The sequence below is a fragment of the Pan paniscus genome, chromosome 18 (assembly GCF_029289425.2).
Source record: "Pan paniscus chromosome 18, NHGRI_mPanPan1-v2.0_pri, whole genome shotgun sequence".
In the NCBI taxonomy this organism is placed as follows: Eukaryota; Metazoa; Chordata; class Mammalia; order Primates; family Hominidae; genus Pan; species Pan paniscus.
Window position 1 is genome coordinate 87,559,152 of NC_073267.2, and position 20,086 is coordinate 87,579,237.

Here is a 20,086-nt window from a genome sequence, read left to right on the forward strand (position 1 = left end):
CAAAATATTCAACCATTCTTAGCGTCAGTTTCTTCAAAATTATAATAAGAATAATATCCTCTTAAGCTTTCATGTAGATTAACTGACAAAATGAAGATTACAGTCTAGTACATTATGATTGTTTAGCAAATCATAAATTTTATAGTGATCAAATGTACATATAGAAAAACCTCTCGGCTGGGCACAGTGGCTCATGCCTGTAATCCCAGCATTTTGGGAGGCCAAGGCGGGTGGATCACTGAGGTCAGGAGTTCACAACCAGCCTAACATGGTGAAACCCCCTGTCTACTAAATACAAAAATAAATAAATAAATAACCAGGCATTGTGATGCGTGCCTGTAATCCGAGCTACTTGGGAGGCTGAGACAGGACAATCGCTTGTACCTGGGAGGCGGAGGTTGCATTGAGCTGAGATTGTGCCATTGCACTCCAGCCTGGGAAACAAGAGCAAAACTCCATCTAAGAAAAAAAAAGAAAAGAAAAAGAAAAACCTCGCATGAGGAGGAATCCATTCTCCAACCAGGCTGTAAGTTCCTCATGCTTGGCTATGGGGACTACATTTTTGAGAAGTCCTAAAGGAAGGACAGAAGTTTGCCAGGTGAAAGGTGGTTTCAGAAGAATGAAGGAGGGCTCTGCATTGTTTTGCTACCTTCCTTAGATGCACTGACACTTCCCAGGACTTTTGCTACCACCTAAATAATGTTCAGAGTTTCAAGGAATGGGTTCTCAACTAACCAACTTAGCTGGTTCTGGAGAGGAGAGGGTAGTAGTGGCTGAAGATGGGTGGACAAGAAACATAGAGCTGTCAATGGTTCATTAAATCAGTTGTATTACTTGTGAAATGTATTAGCTTTTTGCACTGCAAATGTATTTTAAAAGTTATTCGTTTCATCAAAGTATTAAAAAATGATTGTGAGCCAGGCACGGTGGCTCACGCCTGTAATCCCAGCACTTTGGGAGGTCGAGACAGGCGGATCATGGGGTCAGGAGATCGAGACCATCCTGGCTAACATGGTGAAACCCCGTCTCTACTAAAAATACAAAAAAATTAGCCGGGCGTGGTGGCAGGCACCTGTAGTCCCAGCTACTCCGGAGGCTGAGGCAGGAGAATGGCGTGAACCCAGGAGGCAGAGCTTGCAGTGAGCCGAGATCACGCCACTGCACTCCAGCCTGGGTGACAGAGCGAGATTCCATCTCAAAAAAAAAAAAAAAAATGATTGTGATACTAAAAAATTTGGATAGAGTTCTCAAGTGTATGAGTCAGGAGAAACCATGTGTCTGTACCGTGGATAGCTCCCAATAATGCTTTTTGTTTGTTTGTTTGTTTGTTTGTTTTGGAGACAGAGTCTTGCTTTTTTGCCCAGGCTGGAGTGCAATGGCGTGATCTCAGCTCACTGCAACCTCCGCCTCCTGGGTTCAAGCAGTTCTCCTACCTCAGCCTCCTGAAAAGCTGGGACTACAGGCATGCGCCATCACGCCTGGTGAATTTTTGTATTTTTAGTAGAGATGGGGTTTCACCATGTCAGCCAGGCTGGTCTTGAACTCCCGATCTCGATTGATTCACCCACCTCAGCCTCCCAAAGTGCTGGGATTATACGCATGAGCCACAGCGCCTGGCCAGCTCCCAGTAATTCTGTTCTCTCCTTGAGCCTCTGTCATGAGGTAGCCTCCACTAACTCTGTGTTTCCCCATGCCCAGATTGGAGACCGTGTCATGGCATTTGTCAATTACAATGCCTGGGCAGAGGTGGTCTGCACACCAGTGGAGTTTGTCTACAAGATCCCGGATGACATGAGCTTCTCCGAGGCTGCTGCATTCCCCATGAACTTCGTCACGGCCTATGTGATGCTGTTTGAAGTTGCCAACCTCCGGGAAGGGATGTCTGTGCTCGTGCACTCAGCTGGTGGGGGCGTGGTAAGTCAGCTGTTTGTAACTTCTCTTCTTTAAGGTCATGATAGTGGAAGTGGAGTGACACCCCCCTGAGGTCTTATGTGAGCTATGTCCTTTAGTAGGAATCATCACTATGGTTCTGGTAGAGTTCACATGGACAGCAAAGCCCATATAGATGATTGCATTGGGGTAGGATAAGCCTGAGAGATGGTTTCTCTGGAGTTTTGGAAGGTCGCCAAAATGGCCTGTGAGGACACAATGGCTTTCAGAGATAGTTCCTGTTGAGAAGCATTCTCAGGCCCGGCGCAGTGGCTCACGCCTGTAATCCCAGCACTTTGGGAGGCAGAGGCGGGCGGATCACGAGGTCAGGAGATCAAGACCATCCTGGCTAACACGGTGAAACCCCGTCTCTACTAAAAACACACACACAAAAAATTAGCCGGGCGTAGTGGCAGGCGCCTGTAGTCCCAGCTACTCGGGAGGCTGAGGCAGAAGAATGGCGTGAACCCGGGAGGCGGAGCTTGCAGTAAGCCGAGACTGCGCCACTGCACTCCAGCCTGGGCGACAGAGCCAGACTCCGTCTCAAAAAAAAAAAAAAAGAAAGAAAAAGAGAAGTATTCTCAACAGTCTTGGTATCATGATGAAAAGTTGTGTCAATCATTGTAAGATGTCTCACAAGTCATCTACTACTGCTATTATTTGAAAAGACAAAATGGTCATTTTGTCAGTGATTTAGTTTTTTCAGTAAATTGCAGTGGACTTGAGATGGTTCCCATATTAATGACATTCTTATTAATTTGTATTCTGCTATATTTTCTTGAGTGGGAGAAAGGTGGGCAGAGATTGTACCAGCACACTAGAAATCATACATAAACCTAAGTACATTCATGAAAGTGGTTGCACATGTCAGTGTCATCTGTCAGGTGTGTCTCTGCCAAGGCGGAGAATGGTGGAAATCAAAATTTCTGCTCTGGATTTCAGGGATGGCAGAAACTTCTCCCATGGTTTGTCTGTGTCTCATTGCCGGGCATTCAGTGTATATTGCATGCCCGCTACATGGCAAGCACTATGTCTGTCATTGGTCTACTGGGGTCTGGGTGGAACGTTAGTGTTTCTGAGAGTGGACGGTACTACCTACTAGTTCAAAACATATTAATTAAACACATAACATGTTCTAGACTCTGTGGATATAGAGATTAATCCCCTATCTTAGAGGCTTTGAGAGGTTCTCAGAGTCACTGATTCTGTAGTTTGATGAACTCAGAAATAAACTCTTAGGATTTGGTGTATCTCAGAGATATTTCACTGGAGGTTTTGCTAGCATACCGTTGATTTTAAAAAAGAAAAACTTGGCTTTCTGTAACTATTAAAACTCTATATAGTGCAGAGCACATTTCCGTTGTTTTTATCTAAGAAAACAAGCTCACATCCAGAACCATGAAGGCAAAGATAGGAAACTTTAGGAATGCCTTAAGAAAAATATCTTCAATTACTTTAGCAAATTTGCTGATACCTTTCGACCATGAATAAAGACATAATAAAAGCTAAGCATCCCGTAGAAAAGAAATGGCTTTCAGTTCCAGTGAATCTGTTAACAGCAAGCAAGCCATTTAGAATGCTGGCATTTATGATCTTAGTGTGCTCAGCATACAAAGTATTAGAGACTTGTTTTCATACTATCAGCATAAGCTTCAGTCTTTACAATGATGCTGGACTCAGTTCTGCTGAGAATTAGTATTTATACATTGACATCTATGATATTTCATTTCACGTTTTTATTTTTATTGTTTTGGTCTTGGAGCAAAGAAGAATGTGTCAGGGGCATGTGTCTTACAAAAGGAAAATAATCTTGGAAAATAAAAAAAGTTTTTATCGTGCTCTATTCTGGGCTTACAGATGCTACCAACAATACCAACTAAAGTGTAAAACAGGTGAAGGAACTGGGGAAAGTGGACAATGAGGGTTGGAAAATAAGTCAATGCACATAGCACAGGCTATGTTGTCCTAAAGCTTTGCTGAAGATGAACAATTTTGTCTCTTAGCTTTCTAATAGTGAGTGAAAATAGGGGGAAATGGTCATCCATGTGAACTAGTGTTCATTTGATTGAAATAAAACTGTTACTAGGGGTAACCATAACTAACACTGGTTTTGGGGACCAGAGGACTCTTTCTCTGTGGTTTCTCATAAGAAATGTATGCTGAAATGCAATAAACATCCTCAACAAAGCTGTTATAGTAAATGCAACTATTTCCATGAAGGTTTTTCTTACGGTGCACTCTTAATGTAATCTAAGAGCATCAAAGTAAAGCAAAATTTAGTGAGAGCATATATTCTTGGGCCAAAAGGATGTGGTCTGGTTTAATCTTCAGACAGAGTTGAAGAGTGCAGTTGGACCCATCTCTCAGATGGGCTGGTCTCTTTGAGTAGCATTCTCTGAAACGAGATTTGATAGGTGGTGTGTGGCAGTTCAAGGTTACCATTAGAGAAGAGATTTTTGGCCAAGTGCAGATCCACGTATGTGAACACTCCGCTGAGCTGGGATGGGTGGGGCACTGTCTTACAAAATCTAAGGAGTCCTGCAGAGAGCCCACACCATCACACTCCCCTGCAGGGAGAGACCAGTGAGTCCCTGGTACCTGTATGTTGCCTTACCTGGCAAAAGGAACTTTACAGGTATGACTAAAGTAAGCACGTTGAGATAGGGAGGTTATCCTGCGTTATTCAGGATGACCCAGTGTCATCACAAGAGTCCTTAAAGGTGGGAGTGGGGGCCGGGCGCGGTGGCTCACGCCTATAATCCCAGCACTTTGGGAGGACGATGCGGGCGGATCACCTGAGGTGGGGAGTTCGAGACCAGCCTGGCCAACGTGGAGAAACCCCCATTTCTATAAAAATACAAAATCAGCTGGGCATGGTGGCGCATGCCTGTAATCCCAGCTACTTAGGAGGCTGAGGCAGGAGAATCGCTTGAAGCCGGGAGGCAGAGGTTGCAGTGAGCTGAGATCGTGCCATTGCACTCCAGCCTGGACAACAAGAGCAAAACTCCATCTCAAAAAAATAAAAAAATAAAAAATAAAAAAGGTGGGAGTGGGAAGTAGAAGAATCAGAGAGAGATTGAGAGAAGCTACACTGCTGGCTCTGATGGAGGAGGAGGCTGTGAACCAAGGAAGCAGGTGGCCTGTAGATGCTGGAAGAGGCAGGAAATGGATTCGCCTCTCGAGCTTTCAGAAGGAACACAACCCTGCTAATACCTTCATTTTAGCCCAGCGAAACCCATTTTGCCCTTCAGACCTCTAGCAATTTAATATCCTAAATCTGTGTTTTGAGCCACTAAGTTTGTGTTAATTTGTTACCACTTACGGGAAACCGATACTACCACTTTCCTGGGGCTGCCTCTCTCCTTCCCTTTTCATTATGGCCCGCCAGCAGAGGCCTGAAGAAAATCAAAGTAGCGAATTGCAGAACTAGGATTCGTACCTCGATTTGGCTGATTCCAAAACCTCTTCTTTTTCCATTCAACAGCCCAAAATGTTGGGAGAGCCAGCCCAGATTCTTCAGTCCTTCATTTAACAAATATTTGTTCAACCTCTACCCAGTACTCAGCATAGATGTTTTCAAGATCCAAAAGACGGGCCCAGGTACATATTTGCTAACTTGATGTAGATGAGATGACAAAGAAGATTAAACCTAGTAATAGCTGGCGCAAAGTTTCCTAAATAGGGTTATGTAAAGTGTGTAGCCCTAATGGGACCAAGACTTCTGTCCGAGTTTCCTCAAAGGCTGAGATGGGGACTTTGCAGACAGCATGTGAGGAATACCAAACTTAGCTATGGTTTTAAGGAAACCTGAATACAGCATGGAAAAATAATTCAATCTGGAGCAGGATACAGTCTCATTGGAATTGCCCACTGCCTCCATGCTCTGTCATATCTTTAAGGACATTGTTTTCCTCTGACAATAGCATGACAAGATGGCCCCAAATGGCAGTGCTCTTAGTGAGATCTTTAGAAACTGATTGAAAATTGGGTCACAATCCTTTAAAGGAAAAGTAACAAAATAGGTAACAGAATGAGACTCATGTTGGGACCTCGAGTTTTGTTGCCAGTCCCGTTTAATGAGCCTTGTTGATGAAGCTGCTGTGACTCTGAGCCTCTTAATCTGGGTGTGCTCAGTTTCTGGAGAGTGGCATTACTGTTCCTGTGAGGTTATGTGCATTTGTGTCTGATATCTGATGCTTTGCAGTTTTCAGAGTCCTCTTACCTTTATCATCATATCATCTGAGCAGAGATTACTATAGGCAGTAAGCAAGCATCATTCCCATTTTACAGAAGTGGAAGCTGAGGGTTAGAGAAGATGAAGTGAACCTAGGTGCCAGCATGTGCCCCGGCTTCCTGACCCCATTTGATGCTGTCACTGGTCCACCACCTCCAGCCAGCCCCTCGAGGGACATGAGATGCGCCTCTATTCTGTGCCTTTTCAGAAACTGTCTCAGGGAAGATGAGGCAAGATCAGCACTCTCCCCTCCAGCCACCCTGACCTTCTCACTCTACTCAGAACACTCTTTATCTTATGGTGTACTCCTAATGTAATCTAATAGCATCAAAGTAGCAAAATTTGAAGCTCTGAACGTCTGTGCCTTTTCATATGCTGTTTTTTTCTTTCCAAAATGGTATTCTCTCCCAATTCAGATGTCAGCTCCTCTGGGAAACCATACTGTCCTCTCTTGTCTGGGTAGCCTTAACCCTTTAATAAAAGCTATAGGAGAATCCTTACAGCCTTTCATTTGTTTATGGTTTGATATGGTTTGTCTGTGTCCCCACCCAAATCTCATCTTGAATTATGGCTCCCATAATTCCCACATGTTGTGGGAGGGACCCAGTGGGAGGAGTCTTTCCCATGCTGTTCTTGTGATACTGAGTAATTCTCACAAGATCTGATGGTTTTATAAAGGGGAGTTCACCTGCACAAGCTCTCTTCCCTGCCACCATGTAAGACATGACTTTGCTCCTCCTTTGCCTTCCACCATGATTAGGAGGCCTCCCAGCCATGTGGAACTGTGAGCCCATTAAACCTCTTATTCTTTTTTGTTGTTGTTGAGATGGAGTCTCACTCTCTCAGGCTGGAGTGCTGTGGCGCAGTCTCAGCTCACTGCAGCCTCCACCTCCCGGGTTAAAGGGATTCTCATGCCTCAGCCTCCTGAGTAGCTGGGATTACAGGCCCGAGCCGCCATGCCCAGCTAATTTTTGTTTTTTTAGTAGAGATGGGGTTTCACCACGTTGGCGAGGCTGTTCTCGAACTCCTGATCTCAGGTGATCTGCCCACCTCGGCCTCCCAAAGTGCTGGGATTACAGGCGTGAGCCACCGCATCCGGCCAAACCTCTTATTCTTTATGTTACCCAGTCCTGGGTATTTCTTTATTAGCAGTGTGAGAACAGAATAATACATGGTTTATCCTCCCAGCAACATTTCATGGGCAGAGTTATCATCTACTGAAGGCTGGGTTGTTTGGTAAGAAGAAGACAGGCAAACCTGAATCCAGTCTTCAGCTATGTCATTTAATAGGTGGTGGGGGGACACTAGGCAAAGAACTTAGTTTCTATAAAATGAAAATGGTAACATTTACCTCACGTAAGGATTAAGGGAGAAACAAAGGGCTTAGCAGAATACTTGACATATAGTCTATAAATGGTAAGAAGAGAGGAGATGAGGCAGAGAAGAAAGAGAGCAGAAGGGAGGGAGAGGTTTCTTTATATTCATAGTACTGGGCACCTATCAGTGGCTGAATAAATTTTTATTGAATTACTCCTGGCCAAATATTTGATGCAGAAAAGGTACTGCTTCCATGTATGTGTCATACTCCCTGAGATGATGAGAATGACATTTTACCATTCTGATATTCTTTCCCCAAACCCATAACCCCAATTTAATCATGATAAAACATAGTACAAGCCCAAATTGAGGGAAAGTCTATAAAATACCTGACCAGTACTCCTCAAACCTGTTACGGTAATGAAAACCATAGGAAGAGACTGAGAAACCATCACAGATGAGAAGAGACAAAGGAGCTATGAGAAATACACACAAAATATGGTTTCCTGAACTGAAAAGGGCCATTAATGGAAAAGCTGATGGAATCAAAATAAAGTCTGCAGTTTAGTTAACCGTTTGGTACCAGTGGTTTGTTTTGTGTTTTTTGTTTGTTTGTTGTTTTTCTTTTTTTTGGAGATGGAGTCTCGCTCTGTCACCCAGGCTGGAGTGCAGTGGCTTGATCTCGGCTCACTGCAACTTCTGCCTCCCGGGTTCAATCGATTCTCCTGCCTCAGCCTCCCGAGTAGCTGGGACTACAGGCGCCCACCACCATGCCCGGCTAATTTTTTTTTTTTTTTTGTATTTTAGTAGAGACAGGGATTCACCTTGTTGCCCAAGCTGGTCTCGAACTCCTGAGCTCGGGCAATCCACCAACCTCGGCTTCTCAAAGTGCTAGGATTACAGGTGTGAGCCACCGTGCCCAGTCCCAGTGTTGTTTCTTTAGTTTTGATGTATACAATAGCAATGTCAGGTGTTGGCATTAAGGAAGTATGGGCAAACGGTATCTTGGAAATCTCTGTATAGTCTTTTCAACCTCTCGGTAAAACTAAAGTTATTCCAAGATAAAGAGTTGGAGAGAAACACGGAGAGACAGACTATTTTACCCAGAGGATTCCACGAAGGCAAATGAGTTTTCAAATTCTTTCACCTCTAGGCATATTCTCCAGCTCCACCATGATGTGGTCTTAGCTTTCCCTACCATGAGGACAATTTAGAGACAACCTAAAGACAGCTGTAACTTCCTCTAGTCTGGTCCCAATTGCAAGTCACAGGAAGGGCTGGAAGAAGCATTCCTGGATCTCTACCGGGCTCAGATGAGGTTTTCTCGACAGGCATCCAGCTAAGACATTTGGGGAAAACACTAAGCAGGCTGAGAGAAGCTTCTCTGATCACCACAGCCTGGGCTGGACCATAGACCTTGGAAAGGAAAGCAGAGCTTAACTTTCAGATGGAGTTAAATTTGGTAACCACTCAATGATTAAATTCTATTCGTTATGGATGAGGCATTTCCCAGTGTCATTCAAACTATTTAAAAGGATAAACCACGCAAGGGAGGGGAAGAATCTATAAAGGGGGCATTATGAGGCCTTTCCACACCATCTATGTGCCTGAGCACTTGTGGTCCTCCCTGAACCAACATCATCTTATCATTAAACCACAAGAGCATGGAGCAAGTGACGATCTTCAGTGACTGAAGGATTTGGACATGCAAGATACACTCATACAGTTTTAGCAGAAGAGACAAAACCAGCTACAGCATCACCACAGGAGTATATTTTGTTGAAAAGAAAACCGTCATTGACCCTAAAAGGCACCAGTATCTACCCAGTTACTCAAGTCAGCAACCCAAGAATCATGGTTTGCTCTTCTTCAACATGCTACAAGTTTCCACATCCTGTGATTCATTCATTTACTTATTCGCTCATTCAGCACATATGCAGTGAGGGCCTACTCTGTTCAAGACATTGAATTAGGCGCTAGGAGTTCAGTAGGGAATAAGACAGATTCTCTTCTTTCAATGAGAAGCCCTAGACATTGATGGGCCTATGAATCAAATAGTCACATGGATAACTTTGCCAAGTGCTACACCAGGGAGATACAAGGTGATATGAGTATTGAGAACAGAGACCTGACCTGCACCAGAGGAGGTGAGGGGTGGAATCAGGGAAGGCATCCCCAAGGAAGTGGCATTTAATGCTAATCTGTGGATGATAAGCAGATAAACTGAACAAGGGTGGAGGAGGAGGGTCTTCATGAAAAGTGGTAGTGGGCTGGGCGTGGTGGCTTACGCCTGTAATCCCAACACTTTGGGAGGCCGAGGCGGGCAGATCACAAGGTCAGGAGTTCGAGACCATCCTGGCCAACACGGTGAAACCCAGTCTCTACTACAAATACAAAAATTAGCTGGGCGTGGTGGCGTGTGCCTGTAATCCCAGCTACTAGGGAGGTTGAGGCAGGAGAACTGCTTGAACCAAGGAGTCGGAGGTGGCAGTGAGCCAGGATCACACCATTGCACTCCAGCCTGGCGACAAAGTGAGACTCTGTCTCAAAAAAAAAGAAAAAGATAAAAAAGAAAAATGAAAGTGGGAATAGGCATTCATGAGAGGTGAGGGGGGCTTCATTAGAAGTGGAGGTGGGCTGGGCTTTCATGAGACGTGGAATGGGGGTAGGCCTTCATACAAAGAATTCCGGACAGGAGGGCGTTTCTTACATCACCTAACTCTCTCTTCCATTCACTGCTGTTTTACTTCTGGCCCCAGTATCTCTCCCCAGGTGACTGCAGCAGCTATTCAACAGGCTTCCTCATTAGTTTCCTCTCCTTATTCTTTTCACTCCTTACTTGCAACCAGAATGGTTCTCCACACATACCAATCTGTTCTTGTCACTTCCTGTTGCGAATCCACAGCGGCTCCCATTGTTCTCAGGACAAGTTCAGTCCCCTTAGCTTCTGGACACACACGGCTCTCATTATCTAGGCCCTTACCTTCCTTTCTCTTTCTCTCTCTCTCTGTCCACTTTTCCTCTATTTCTCCTTACTTCAGTAATACCGAAGGACTTGCAGCCTCTGTAAGGTGTGTGGCCCTTGCCTGTTCTATAGAAGCTTTGTAGTCTGCTTCTGTGGACAGAATTGCTGCTTGTAAGCAGCTGCCCAGCCAGAGAATGCATTTTTAAACCATCCTCCCTGCCCCCTGCCCTAGTACCTAGCAGGGCCCATGCATCTGAGTATGGACCAACGAAACATGGACAGAGGTATGCGATGCACATCACTTCCAGGCCTGCCCCATCCTGTGAGATCCTCCATGATCTCTCTTTCTTTCTCCCCAGTTTTCTGGTAGGTGTTGAAGTCAACCTGGGAAGCCCGTGTTAAAGATTACAGAGCCTTCATCGGCCTGGGACCCTGAATAACTCCACTCTCTTCTCCTATCCCCCGTCTCTATCCAGTCCCTGCATTTGAGCTTTATGTGAGCAAGGGAGAAAAAAAAAGAAGCTTCTGTTATCTTAAACCACTAAGATTCCAGGCCCTTGACGTCACCTACCATGTGTTAGGCTTTTCTGCACCCCAGACTGCATCCTCCTCATCCCTTCATTTTCCTAAGATTAATGGCCTGGGCCCTGGAGTCAGTCTATGTCCAAAGCTTACCACTGTGGGCAAAATACTTCTCAGTTTGCTCATTCACGTCATGGGAATAATAACAATGCATTTATTCCTCAGAGGGTCTCTGTGTATGTTAAATGAGCTGATGCTTGGGAGACACTAAACATAGGACCAGGCATAAAGTAAGTGTTAGCTATCTTTATTATTGTTATTGTTATTACTATTAAGTGTTGGTTTGCTTTTGTTTTCTTAATTTCATTCCCCCAAACCTATAAGCCTCTCCATCAAAGCAACTGGTTCTTTTTCTTTTTGTGTCTGGTTCCTGCCACGTAGTAAATGCAGTAAATACTTGTGAATCAAAAAGCTGTCACAAGCCAATTTTTTCTATATTCTAGAAGAGTTATTTGCTGAACTAAGGAGAGCCCTGCCAACTGAGTTAATCCCAGGGGGAGGAAAAATCATTCCCAGTGATCTTGTCAATTTAAATCTATTAAGCAGTCTTTGGGGTTCTTTCTCATGCTATCCAACAGTCTGAATATTCCTTCCAGATTTTTTGGCTGCCTCTGGTATGTAATATTCATTAAATGAGGTCCCCTTTTCATGGCCCCTGTGGCTGTCCCAGCATCACTCCATCCATCATCCCATGGTCCAGCTGTGCTGAGTCCACTTCCTTCAAGGCCCCAACTAGCAGGCAATGCATGGGATCTCAGAGCTAGAAGGGAATTAAGACATACACTCACTTTTGTCAGTCAAGTACTATGTACTAGACTCTTCAAACATGCTGTTCATGTCTGGGTATGGTCGCTCACACCTGTAATCCCAACACTTTAGGAGGCCGAGGCAGGTGGATCACCTGAGGTCAGGAGTTCAAAACCAGCCTGGCCAACATGGTGAAACCCCATCTCTACTAAAAATACAAAAATTAGCCAGGCGTGGTGGTGGATGCCTGTAATCCCAGCTACTCGGGAGGCTGAGGCAAAAGAATCACTTGAACCCCGGAGGCGGAGGTCGCAGTGAGCCAAGATCATGCCTTTGCACTCCAGCCTGGGAAACAAGAGCAAAACTCTGTCTGAAGAAAAAAAAAAATGCTGTTCATTTAACCCTCCTAAAATCCTCCCTGTTGAATAGTATGTGACAGAGAAGAGAACAGAGTATGAGCTCTAAAGTCAGACTCCTTGGGTTTAGTCCCAGCTCCATCTTCCTAACCACACTAAGACTCAGTTTCTTCATCTGTATAGTGGGGGTGATGTTAGTGCCAGCCTTAGGTATTACTTGTGAACTTGGGGCAGTGCTTGGCACATGACTAAACCCCCACTGATTTCTGAGACTAAGAGTTTCAGTGTTATTTTCTAGGCTATAATGTTAATTATAGTCAGAGGATCCAATTTGAACTCAAATGTAGAGAGCTAGGGACCCCCGATTCAGTGCTCTTGACACTATACCACACAGTGGCCTCAGAAACACCTGCACCTCCCTCATTTTTTTCTGCCTGTCCCACTGTGAGCCCCACGATAAGGGAGATTTCACTATGGCCAGATACCTGGTCCCCAGGGTCCTGCAATAATGGGAAACAGAACCCCTGAAAATTTAAAGAGAACTAAATGGCTTTATCATGTCTTTCATGAATAATCAAAGCGATGAGGATTAACTGCATCTGCACATCAGCAGGAAGGGCTATGGCTGGGGACTCACTGGAATGATTAAGACCCTCTTTCCCTAACTGCTGACCCTGGGAAACAGGCCTTTGCCTTCCAAAATGTCAGAGACATTTCTGAGATATGTTGTGGAATGAGGGCCCCGCCTCCTTGCTCCCAGAAATCTCTAATGCCAACAGCACATGACTGGATTCCTCATAGCAGCAAAATGCCTTAGGTTAAAAATATATAAATATATAGATCTAAAAACACCTCTTCCAATCCATGTCTATTGCTGAAAAAGCATCACTCATTCTTTATTTTAATTGTTTTTATCTCCTTGACTGTAAATCATGATTGACTCAAATGAACTAACTTTATTATAAATATTGTATAGGTGAATTTGGCCTCTGTGACAGATTTATTTATGCAATATTAGTTGAATAAATATATAAGCTCAGGAAGACAGAAGAGCTAAAGTAGATTGAGCTCAATAATTTCCATACATTGTCTATAAGATACTATCACACCTCATTTTAACAGAGGAAACTGAGACACAGAGAGGTTAAGTAACTTATTCCAGGTCACACAGCTATAGAGAGGAAGAGCTGGCATGTGCACTCTCTTTGAATACAGAGCCCATGTGTTTAAGTGCTAGGCTGGGCTGACAGGTAGGCAGTGCTGAAAGAAGCCCTGCCTCTGCCTAGAGTGAGATGGAAGGGATTTCACTCCACGGGTTTTGTTGGTCGACTTTCCCTCTATGAGTTAAGGATCGCCTGGGTTTTCCCAGGAGCTGAGGAAGAGGGGAGGATCTTTAGTTGACACAGCCGATTTCTCAAGGGGTCAGGCAGATTTGGTGCCTGGAGCTACCTTGATGTTAACTATCTAGCTGAAATTAAACCCCAGGCTCCCATGTTCATAAATTAAACCTCAGGCTGTTGTGTCCATAAATTAAACTTCAAGCTGCTGCATCTATGAAATTAAACCTCAGGCTCCTGTGTCCATGAAATTAAACCTCAGGCTGCTGTGTTCGTGAAGGCAGGGATGGTGTGAACCCTTCATCCCCTGTATCCCAACCACTGATCTCAGTACCCAGCACATTGGTGCTGCTTCAGAAATATTTGTAGAAGAAATGAAAGAATCAAGGGAAAGAAGACAGAAAAGGCCCAAAACCAGCAGTATGTACATTATAAAAATGGTATGAAACTTAAGGGTCCAGATTCTGGAGTCAGAGCTGGTTTTCATGCCAGCTTCTCTGGTTTCTAGGTGACAGAGCTTGAGCAAGTACTTTAACTTCCTTGGACTTTGTTTCTTCATCTCTAAAGAACAGGTCTAATACGTATTGTATCCTTATTATATGGCATTTTAAAAAGGGGGTCTTGTAATGGACTTAGATGCTCCCTGGCACATAGAAAATTCAAATGTTAGCTGCTATTATTCCTATTATATCATTATTATCACTGTCTCATTAGACAATATTACCCAGTGATACTTTGGCATTTACAGCCAGAAGCAAACAGGTTAGGTTGACGGTTGAAACCTAGAGCGAGGGGCAAAGAAAGCCGATCTCATCTCCCTTGGTCTATCTTCCCTGACAGCCACTGCTCCATGCTCTATGAACTGGTGAGATTGTCTCAAGCCCCCTTCCAAACATCACTTTCCTTGACCACATATGAAATAATTAGACTTTAGGGAAAATTTAGCTCTATAGTTCTGGCCCCTTGGATACATGCTGAGAACTCCAAACACAGGGACTACTCTTGGCCGGGTTTATATGACTCTGGGGACCCATCCACTTTCCCAGTGACATACCCAAAAGGCCACAGTTGCTTTTTAGATTATTATTGCCTTTATTAAGAAGAAAAATCAGTTCATTTGGGGAAGGGAGGTGTGTAGCAAGAAGCAGCCTCGTTGCCTTTGAGGCGCGTGGTCTCTGTTCTCACTGACACCCACCAGGATGTTGGCCCTGGCACCCCATCACCCAGGCTGGCCACTGGTCACTCTGATTGTGTTCATTTTGCAGCTCATGTCATGGCAAATTTGGCGGTTTCCCTTTTCCTTGCACTCACCCCCCTGCTCTCAACATGTCTGGGTGTCCGACTCCACGACAAGATAGAGATGAAATTTGAGCACTCCCTGCCCCTCACACAAGCTATGTCCCTCTCCCCACCGCAACAAACTGATCTATACTTCCTGTCTCCTTCCCTTTACCTACTCCTTTCCCTCCCTGCCTGTCTGTTCCTTTGTCTTTCTGTCCATTTCCATCTCTCTTTCCTTTTTTTTCACTCTTTTTCTGTCTCCCTTCCTCTCTTTTCCGTTTCCTTCTCTCCTTCCTTCCTTTCTTCTTTTTCTCTCTCTTATTTCTTTCCTTCTTCTTTTCCTTCTCTCTTTCTCTCCTTCCTCCCTTCCTCCTTCTCTTTCTCCCCTTTCTTCTTTCTCTCCACCCCCCACCCCCATCTCTTTCTTTCAGCATCTGTCAAGTACAAGCCCTGGGGGTAACTGTGTTGGTCTCTGGGTATTCCACAGTGAGCAAACTCAGGTCTCATCCCATATTCCTGAAGCCTGCAGTCCTGTGGATATGATATAGACTTACAAAGAGGCACATTAGTCATCGATGGCAGTGGTAATTGGTACTAGAGGGAGGAGTAAAAGCTGCCGCAGAACATGAGGACGCAAGCGCCTGGTCTAGAGGACCCAAGATGACTGTGCTCAGGGACTAAACTGAGGACTGATGTCTGAAGGAGGGGGAGGGAATGAGAGGTGAAGGGAATGAAGGGGGAAAGGATACAGTGTTTTAAGAATGGGCAACAACACAGCAGGGCGCGATGGCTCACGCCTGTAATCCTAGCACTTTGGGAGGCCGAGATGGGCAGATCACGAGGTCAGGAGATGGAGACCATCCTGGCCAACACGGTGAAACCCCATCTCTACTAAAAATACAAAAAAATCAGCTGGGCGTGGTAGTGGGCACCCGTAGTTCCAGCTACTCAGGAGGCTGAGGCAGGAGAATGGTGTGAACCTGGGAGGCAGAGCTTGCAGTGAGCCGAAATCGTGCCACTGCACTCCAGCCTGGGCGACAGACAGATACTCCATATCAAAAAAAAAAAAGAATGGGCAAGAACATGAGACCTGGGCATTTGACAAACTGACCAGAGTATGACAAGTGAGAAGGAGAATAGAGAAAGAAATGACAGTAAGTGATTGGGTGGTACACAACCTTGGGGTGGGATCAGCAATCTGTCTTGTCATGGGCCCTCCGGGAGACTCTAATGCATGCTCAAGTTTGTGAACCACTGATGCAGAGCACTTAGAACAGAACCTGATGCTCAGCAGTTCAATAAGAATTAAATATCACCCTCATTGCATGGAGGTGCTTTAGAACATGCAAAGCACATTAAATATGGATTTAAAGAATGTATTGTTCTTTAATGTCAATCCCTGAATGAGTGTATGGTCATTTATGTCTATGATGGCATAGAGTTAAGAGTCTTTGGGGTGAGACTGACCTATATTTGCATCTTAGCTTCCGCACCTTGCTGGGTGATCTTAATCAAGCTGCTTCATCTCTCTAAGACTCAGTTTCCTCATGTGTAAAATTGGCAAAACACCTCCCCTCCTAAGGTTGCTGTGAAGTTTAATGAGATAATCTATGGAATCATTAGCTCTCCAAGAGAGCCTGCAGTTAGTGGTGGCTGTGATTATGCCAATATCATGCCCTACATCAGAGATAATAGGTAACAGAATCATTACCTTGTACACGTTTTAGTGTTTGCTCATAAAAGCAAATGGGCAGTCCAGCATATTAGGTGGGGAGGCAGGTAGTCAGGGAAGTTCTCATAAAAGGGCACACGTGAATGGTTATTTCAAAATCTTTCAAAACCAAACCTATGACCTCTTCCCCTTTTAAACATCTCTGTATGCTGGCCCAGCTGGTGGAAGGGCTGACCTCTCTCTGTAGCATAAAGCTAGTAGTTAGAGTATCAGGAGCATTCCATTCTTGTTGTAAAGTAACAAGAAAAACAACCGATAAAGAGTATCTAGATGCTATTCATCTTCTTCAGTTTCTTTTTTATTTCGTATCCATAAAATCTGTCTGGTATTCAGATCTGTGCTCCTCATCCTAGGAACACTCATTTCGTTTTGCATGTCAGGAGAAAATACTACAGACCAGTTGTATTTGTAAAATACACAGCAACTTAGTGATGAATATGTTTACTCCCATGGTAGGACAATGCAGCGGTTAGGGCTCTGGACTTGGCAGATATGTGTTTGATTCCTGGCCCTGCTATTTGATGATTGTGAGACCTGGGGCACATTCCTTCACCTCTCGAAGTCTCAGCTTGCTCATTTGTAAACACTCATTTAATGCATAGGGTCTAGAATGTAATGCATACTTAGCTATTTTTAACTTTAGTATTGGAAATCATCTTATTACACAATCCAGCATGGATTTCAGAAGGCAAATATTCAAATTACATAAACATGCTTGTTGTACACTTTTTCACTCCTCTTCATCTTAAGGGTTATGGTAACTTTAGCTTCAAACCTTAAGCAAGCTACATGGATTTAAAAGTTAACTATTAAATCAAATGGCCTTGTATGCACCAATAACATGTCATTTTTTTGTTTGTTTGAGGCAGAGTCTTGCTGTGTTGCCTGGACTAGAGTGCAGTAGTGCAATCGGGGCTCACTGCAGTCTCAACTTTCTGGGCTCAAACAATCCTCCCACCTCAGCCTCCCAAGTAACTGAGACTACAGGCTCATGCCACCATACCCGCCTAATTTTTAAAAACTTTTTGGTGAGATGGGAACTCACTATTTGGTCCAGGCTGGTCTTGAACTCCTGAGCTCATGCAATCCTCCTGCCTTGGTCTCCCAAAGTGCTAGGATTACAGGCATGAGCCACCACACCTGGCCAATAACACATTTTTTATGAGCATTCAGAAATGTTCATATATAACTCTCTCATTGGGCAGGAATGCCCGGGTGTATTTCCTCCTTGTTGACCCATTACGCATGATAGATTGTCACCCTCCTAGTGGTAGTCATGGGACACTGGAAGCGTAAATTACTACCTCCTCTTCTGTCTCACAAATGTCAGACTTAGTCCACGGTACAGGAATGTCCTCTATGTCAAAGAGCTGACAATTCCATCACCCTGTCTCCTGGAAACTGCTTTTTAGAGTGGGCTTCATTGTTCTGACAAAGGGAGAAAGGTGGGGGCTTCTTACATGATTGAAAAAGCCTGGAAACTATTTCCTCTGGAGATGATCGTCCTGAGCTCTACATGGGGTTGGAACATGGTGGCAAAACGCGAGTCTCAACTGGTGCAAGGAAAAGCCTGGATTTCACTTTTTCTGAAAGACTTAGTGGCGTCTAAGCCTTTATCCATCGGGAGAAGCTACCAAGGGCTTTCTTTTTTTCTTTGTCTTTTTCTTTTTCTTTTCTTTTTCTTTTTTTTTTTTGAGACAGAGTCTCGCTCTGTTGCCCAGGCTGGAGTGCAGTGGCACGATCTTGGCTCACGGCAAGCTCCGCCTCCCGGGTTCACGCCATTCTCCTGCCTCAGCCTCCCGAGTAGCTGGAACTACAGGCACCCGCCACCACGCCCGGCTAATTTTTTGTGTTTTTAGTAGAGACGGGGTTTCACCATGTTAGCCAGGATGGTCTCAGTCTCCTGACCTGGTGATCTGCCTGCCTTGGCCTCCCAAAGTGCTGGGATTACAGGCGTGAGCCACCGCGCCCAGTCTACCAAGGGCTTGCAAAACCAGTCTGGTTTCTCTTTTCCAAGGAGAAAGTCTAAAAACTCTTTCTGGGCCCTGATGAACCTGAGAGTCACTGGAAACACACTCCTGTAGATCTATAGATGGGTGCCCACTCCGTGTCTGGCCCTGTACAAGCCCCTGCAGAGACGAAATGGGTAAGACACAGTGCTTGCATTGAGAGGGCTCCCAGTTCCCTGGAGGAGACCAACGAGCAACCAAATATGTGCATGGAGTGTGGAGTCTGCAATGACAGAACCAACGAAAGTAATTCACAGGAAAAAATGATTAATTCCTGTGCGGAGTGGGGGAATGATAGGTTAGCAGAGTTCTTAAATAGGAGTTTTCCAGGTAGCCAAGAAACATGGCACAAAAGCCCAGGAGAACATGATACTTTGAGAGAGCTGTAAGAATCGGGTATGGCCAAAGCCAGGGGTAGGTAGTGATAAGTGAGACAGGCAGCCAGAAATAAATCACAAGGGCCCTGGTTCTTACTGTAATGTCAGTTTCCTAAAACACATCTGCTCTCTCTACTCCCAGCCCCACTAATTGAGTTTTATTCACAACTCCTTGGATGGATAAATTGATGGATGAATGAATTCCAAGATAATACCAAGTAGCAATTTTTCAAATTTTACCATGTAAATTTGTATGCATAATATGTATGTAAAATTAAACAAGGAAATGTATTTTTCCCCGTTCCATTTTTGACAAGCATGCTGCTCAGTGCCTTGTATTCGTTATTTTATTTCTGCTCACAACTCTGTGAGGTATAGCGTATTCTCATCAACTCATTTTGAGATTTAAGAACTCAGAATTTACTGAAATAAAGCCAGTCACCCAAAGTCACATGATTGGCAAAGACAGAGGTACAATTCACACTCAGATAGGTCCTTCTCAAATCCTGTGTTTTAAGCCACAAAGATAGGTCAGGAAATGAGAAAGGAGACAGCAGGTACGGGTCTACCCATCTGCTCATTGCCTCTGCCCACTCAACTATTGTGGGAGCATCAGGGTGACCTTGCTATGGGCTGTTTTTTCAGTGGTTTATAGGGTCATGTTGGCCTCCGAGAAGCCAGCTGGGCAGTGGGAGGGCAGGGGTGAAGCTCGTGGGGCTGGCAGGGTGGTAAGGATGCACCAGGATGCCCCAACTTAAAGAGGTGGGCACATTACTCCCAGATCTCCAGAGCCCCAACAGAAGGTCGACCCCCAGGAGAGATGCTGGATTTAGCAAATACAAATTTTATCTGGCAAACCTTACTTCCCAGGAACCCCTGAGTTCTCCTACAGAAAGTTCTAAACATTCCAGGGAATTAATTACACCAGTGAGGCTGAAAGCCAGGATTTGAGTTGATTAGGAGACACGTCCAGTCAGGAATGCATTAAGAACGGGAAATATTTTAAGCCTCAAGAGCAGCAGCTAAAAGGAGCCCTGTTCTCTAGAGCCCATCCCCACGATGAGAAAAAGGCTGTGTTCAGTGCAGACCTGGACCCCCCTTCACAGGGCCAAACAGAGGCCAGTCTACTCCCTGTCCCTGATATAAACTGGTCCTTGATAAAAACTGGTCTAATATTTGCATACAACCTATGCTCACTCAGGGTCCCTCCCCAGCCATGC

General features: G+C 44.7%; 1 protein-coding gene across 1 annotated transcript in view; it reads left to right on the plus strand.

Moving 5' to 3' along the window:
* The window catches only part of VAT1L (vesicle amine transport 1 like), a 191,572-nt gene that overhangs the window by 35,333 nt on the left and 136,153 nt on the right, over positions 1 to 20,086 (plus strand). Inside the window, exon 3 of the mRNA XM_003820904.5 lies at positions 1,699 to 1,914. Coding sequence (XP_003820952.1) covers positions 1,699 to 1,914 — 216 coding nt within the window. The remainder of the gene's footprint in view (positions 1 to 1,698; positions 1,915 to 20,086) is intronic.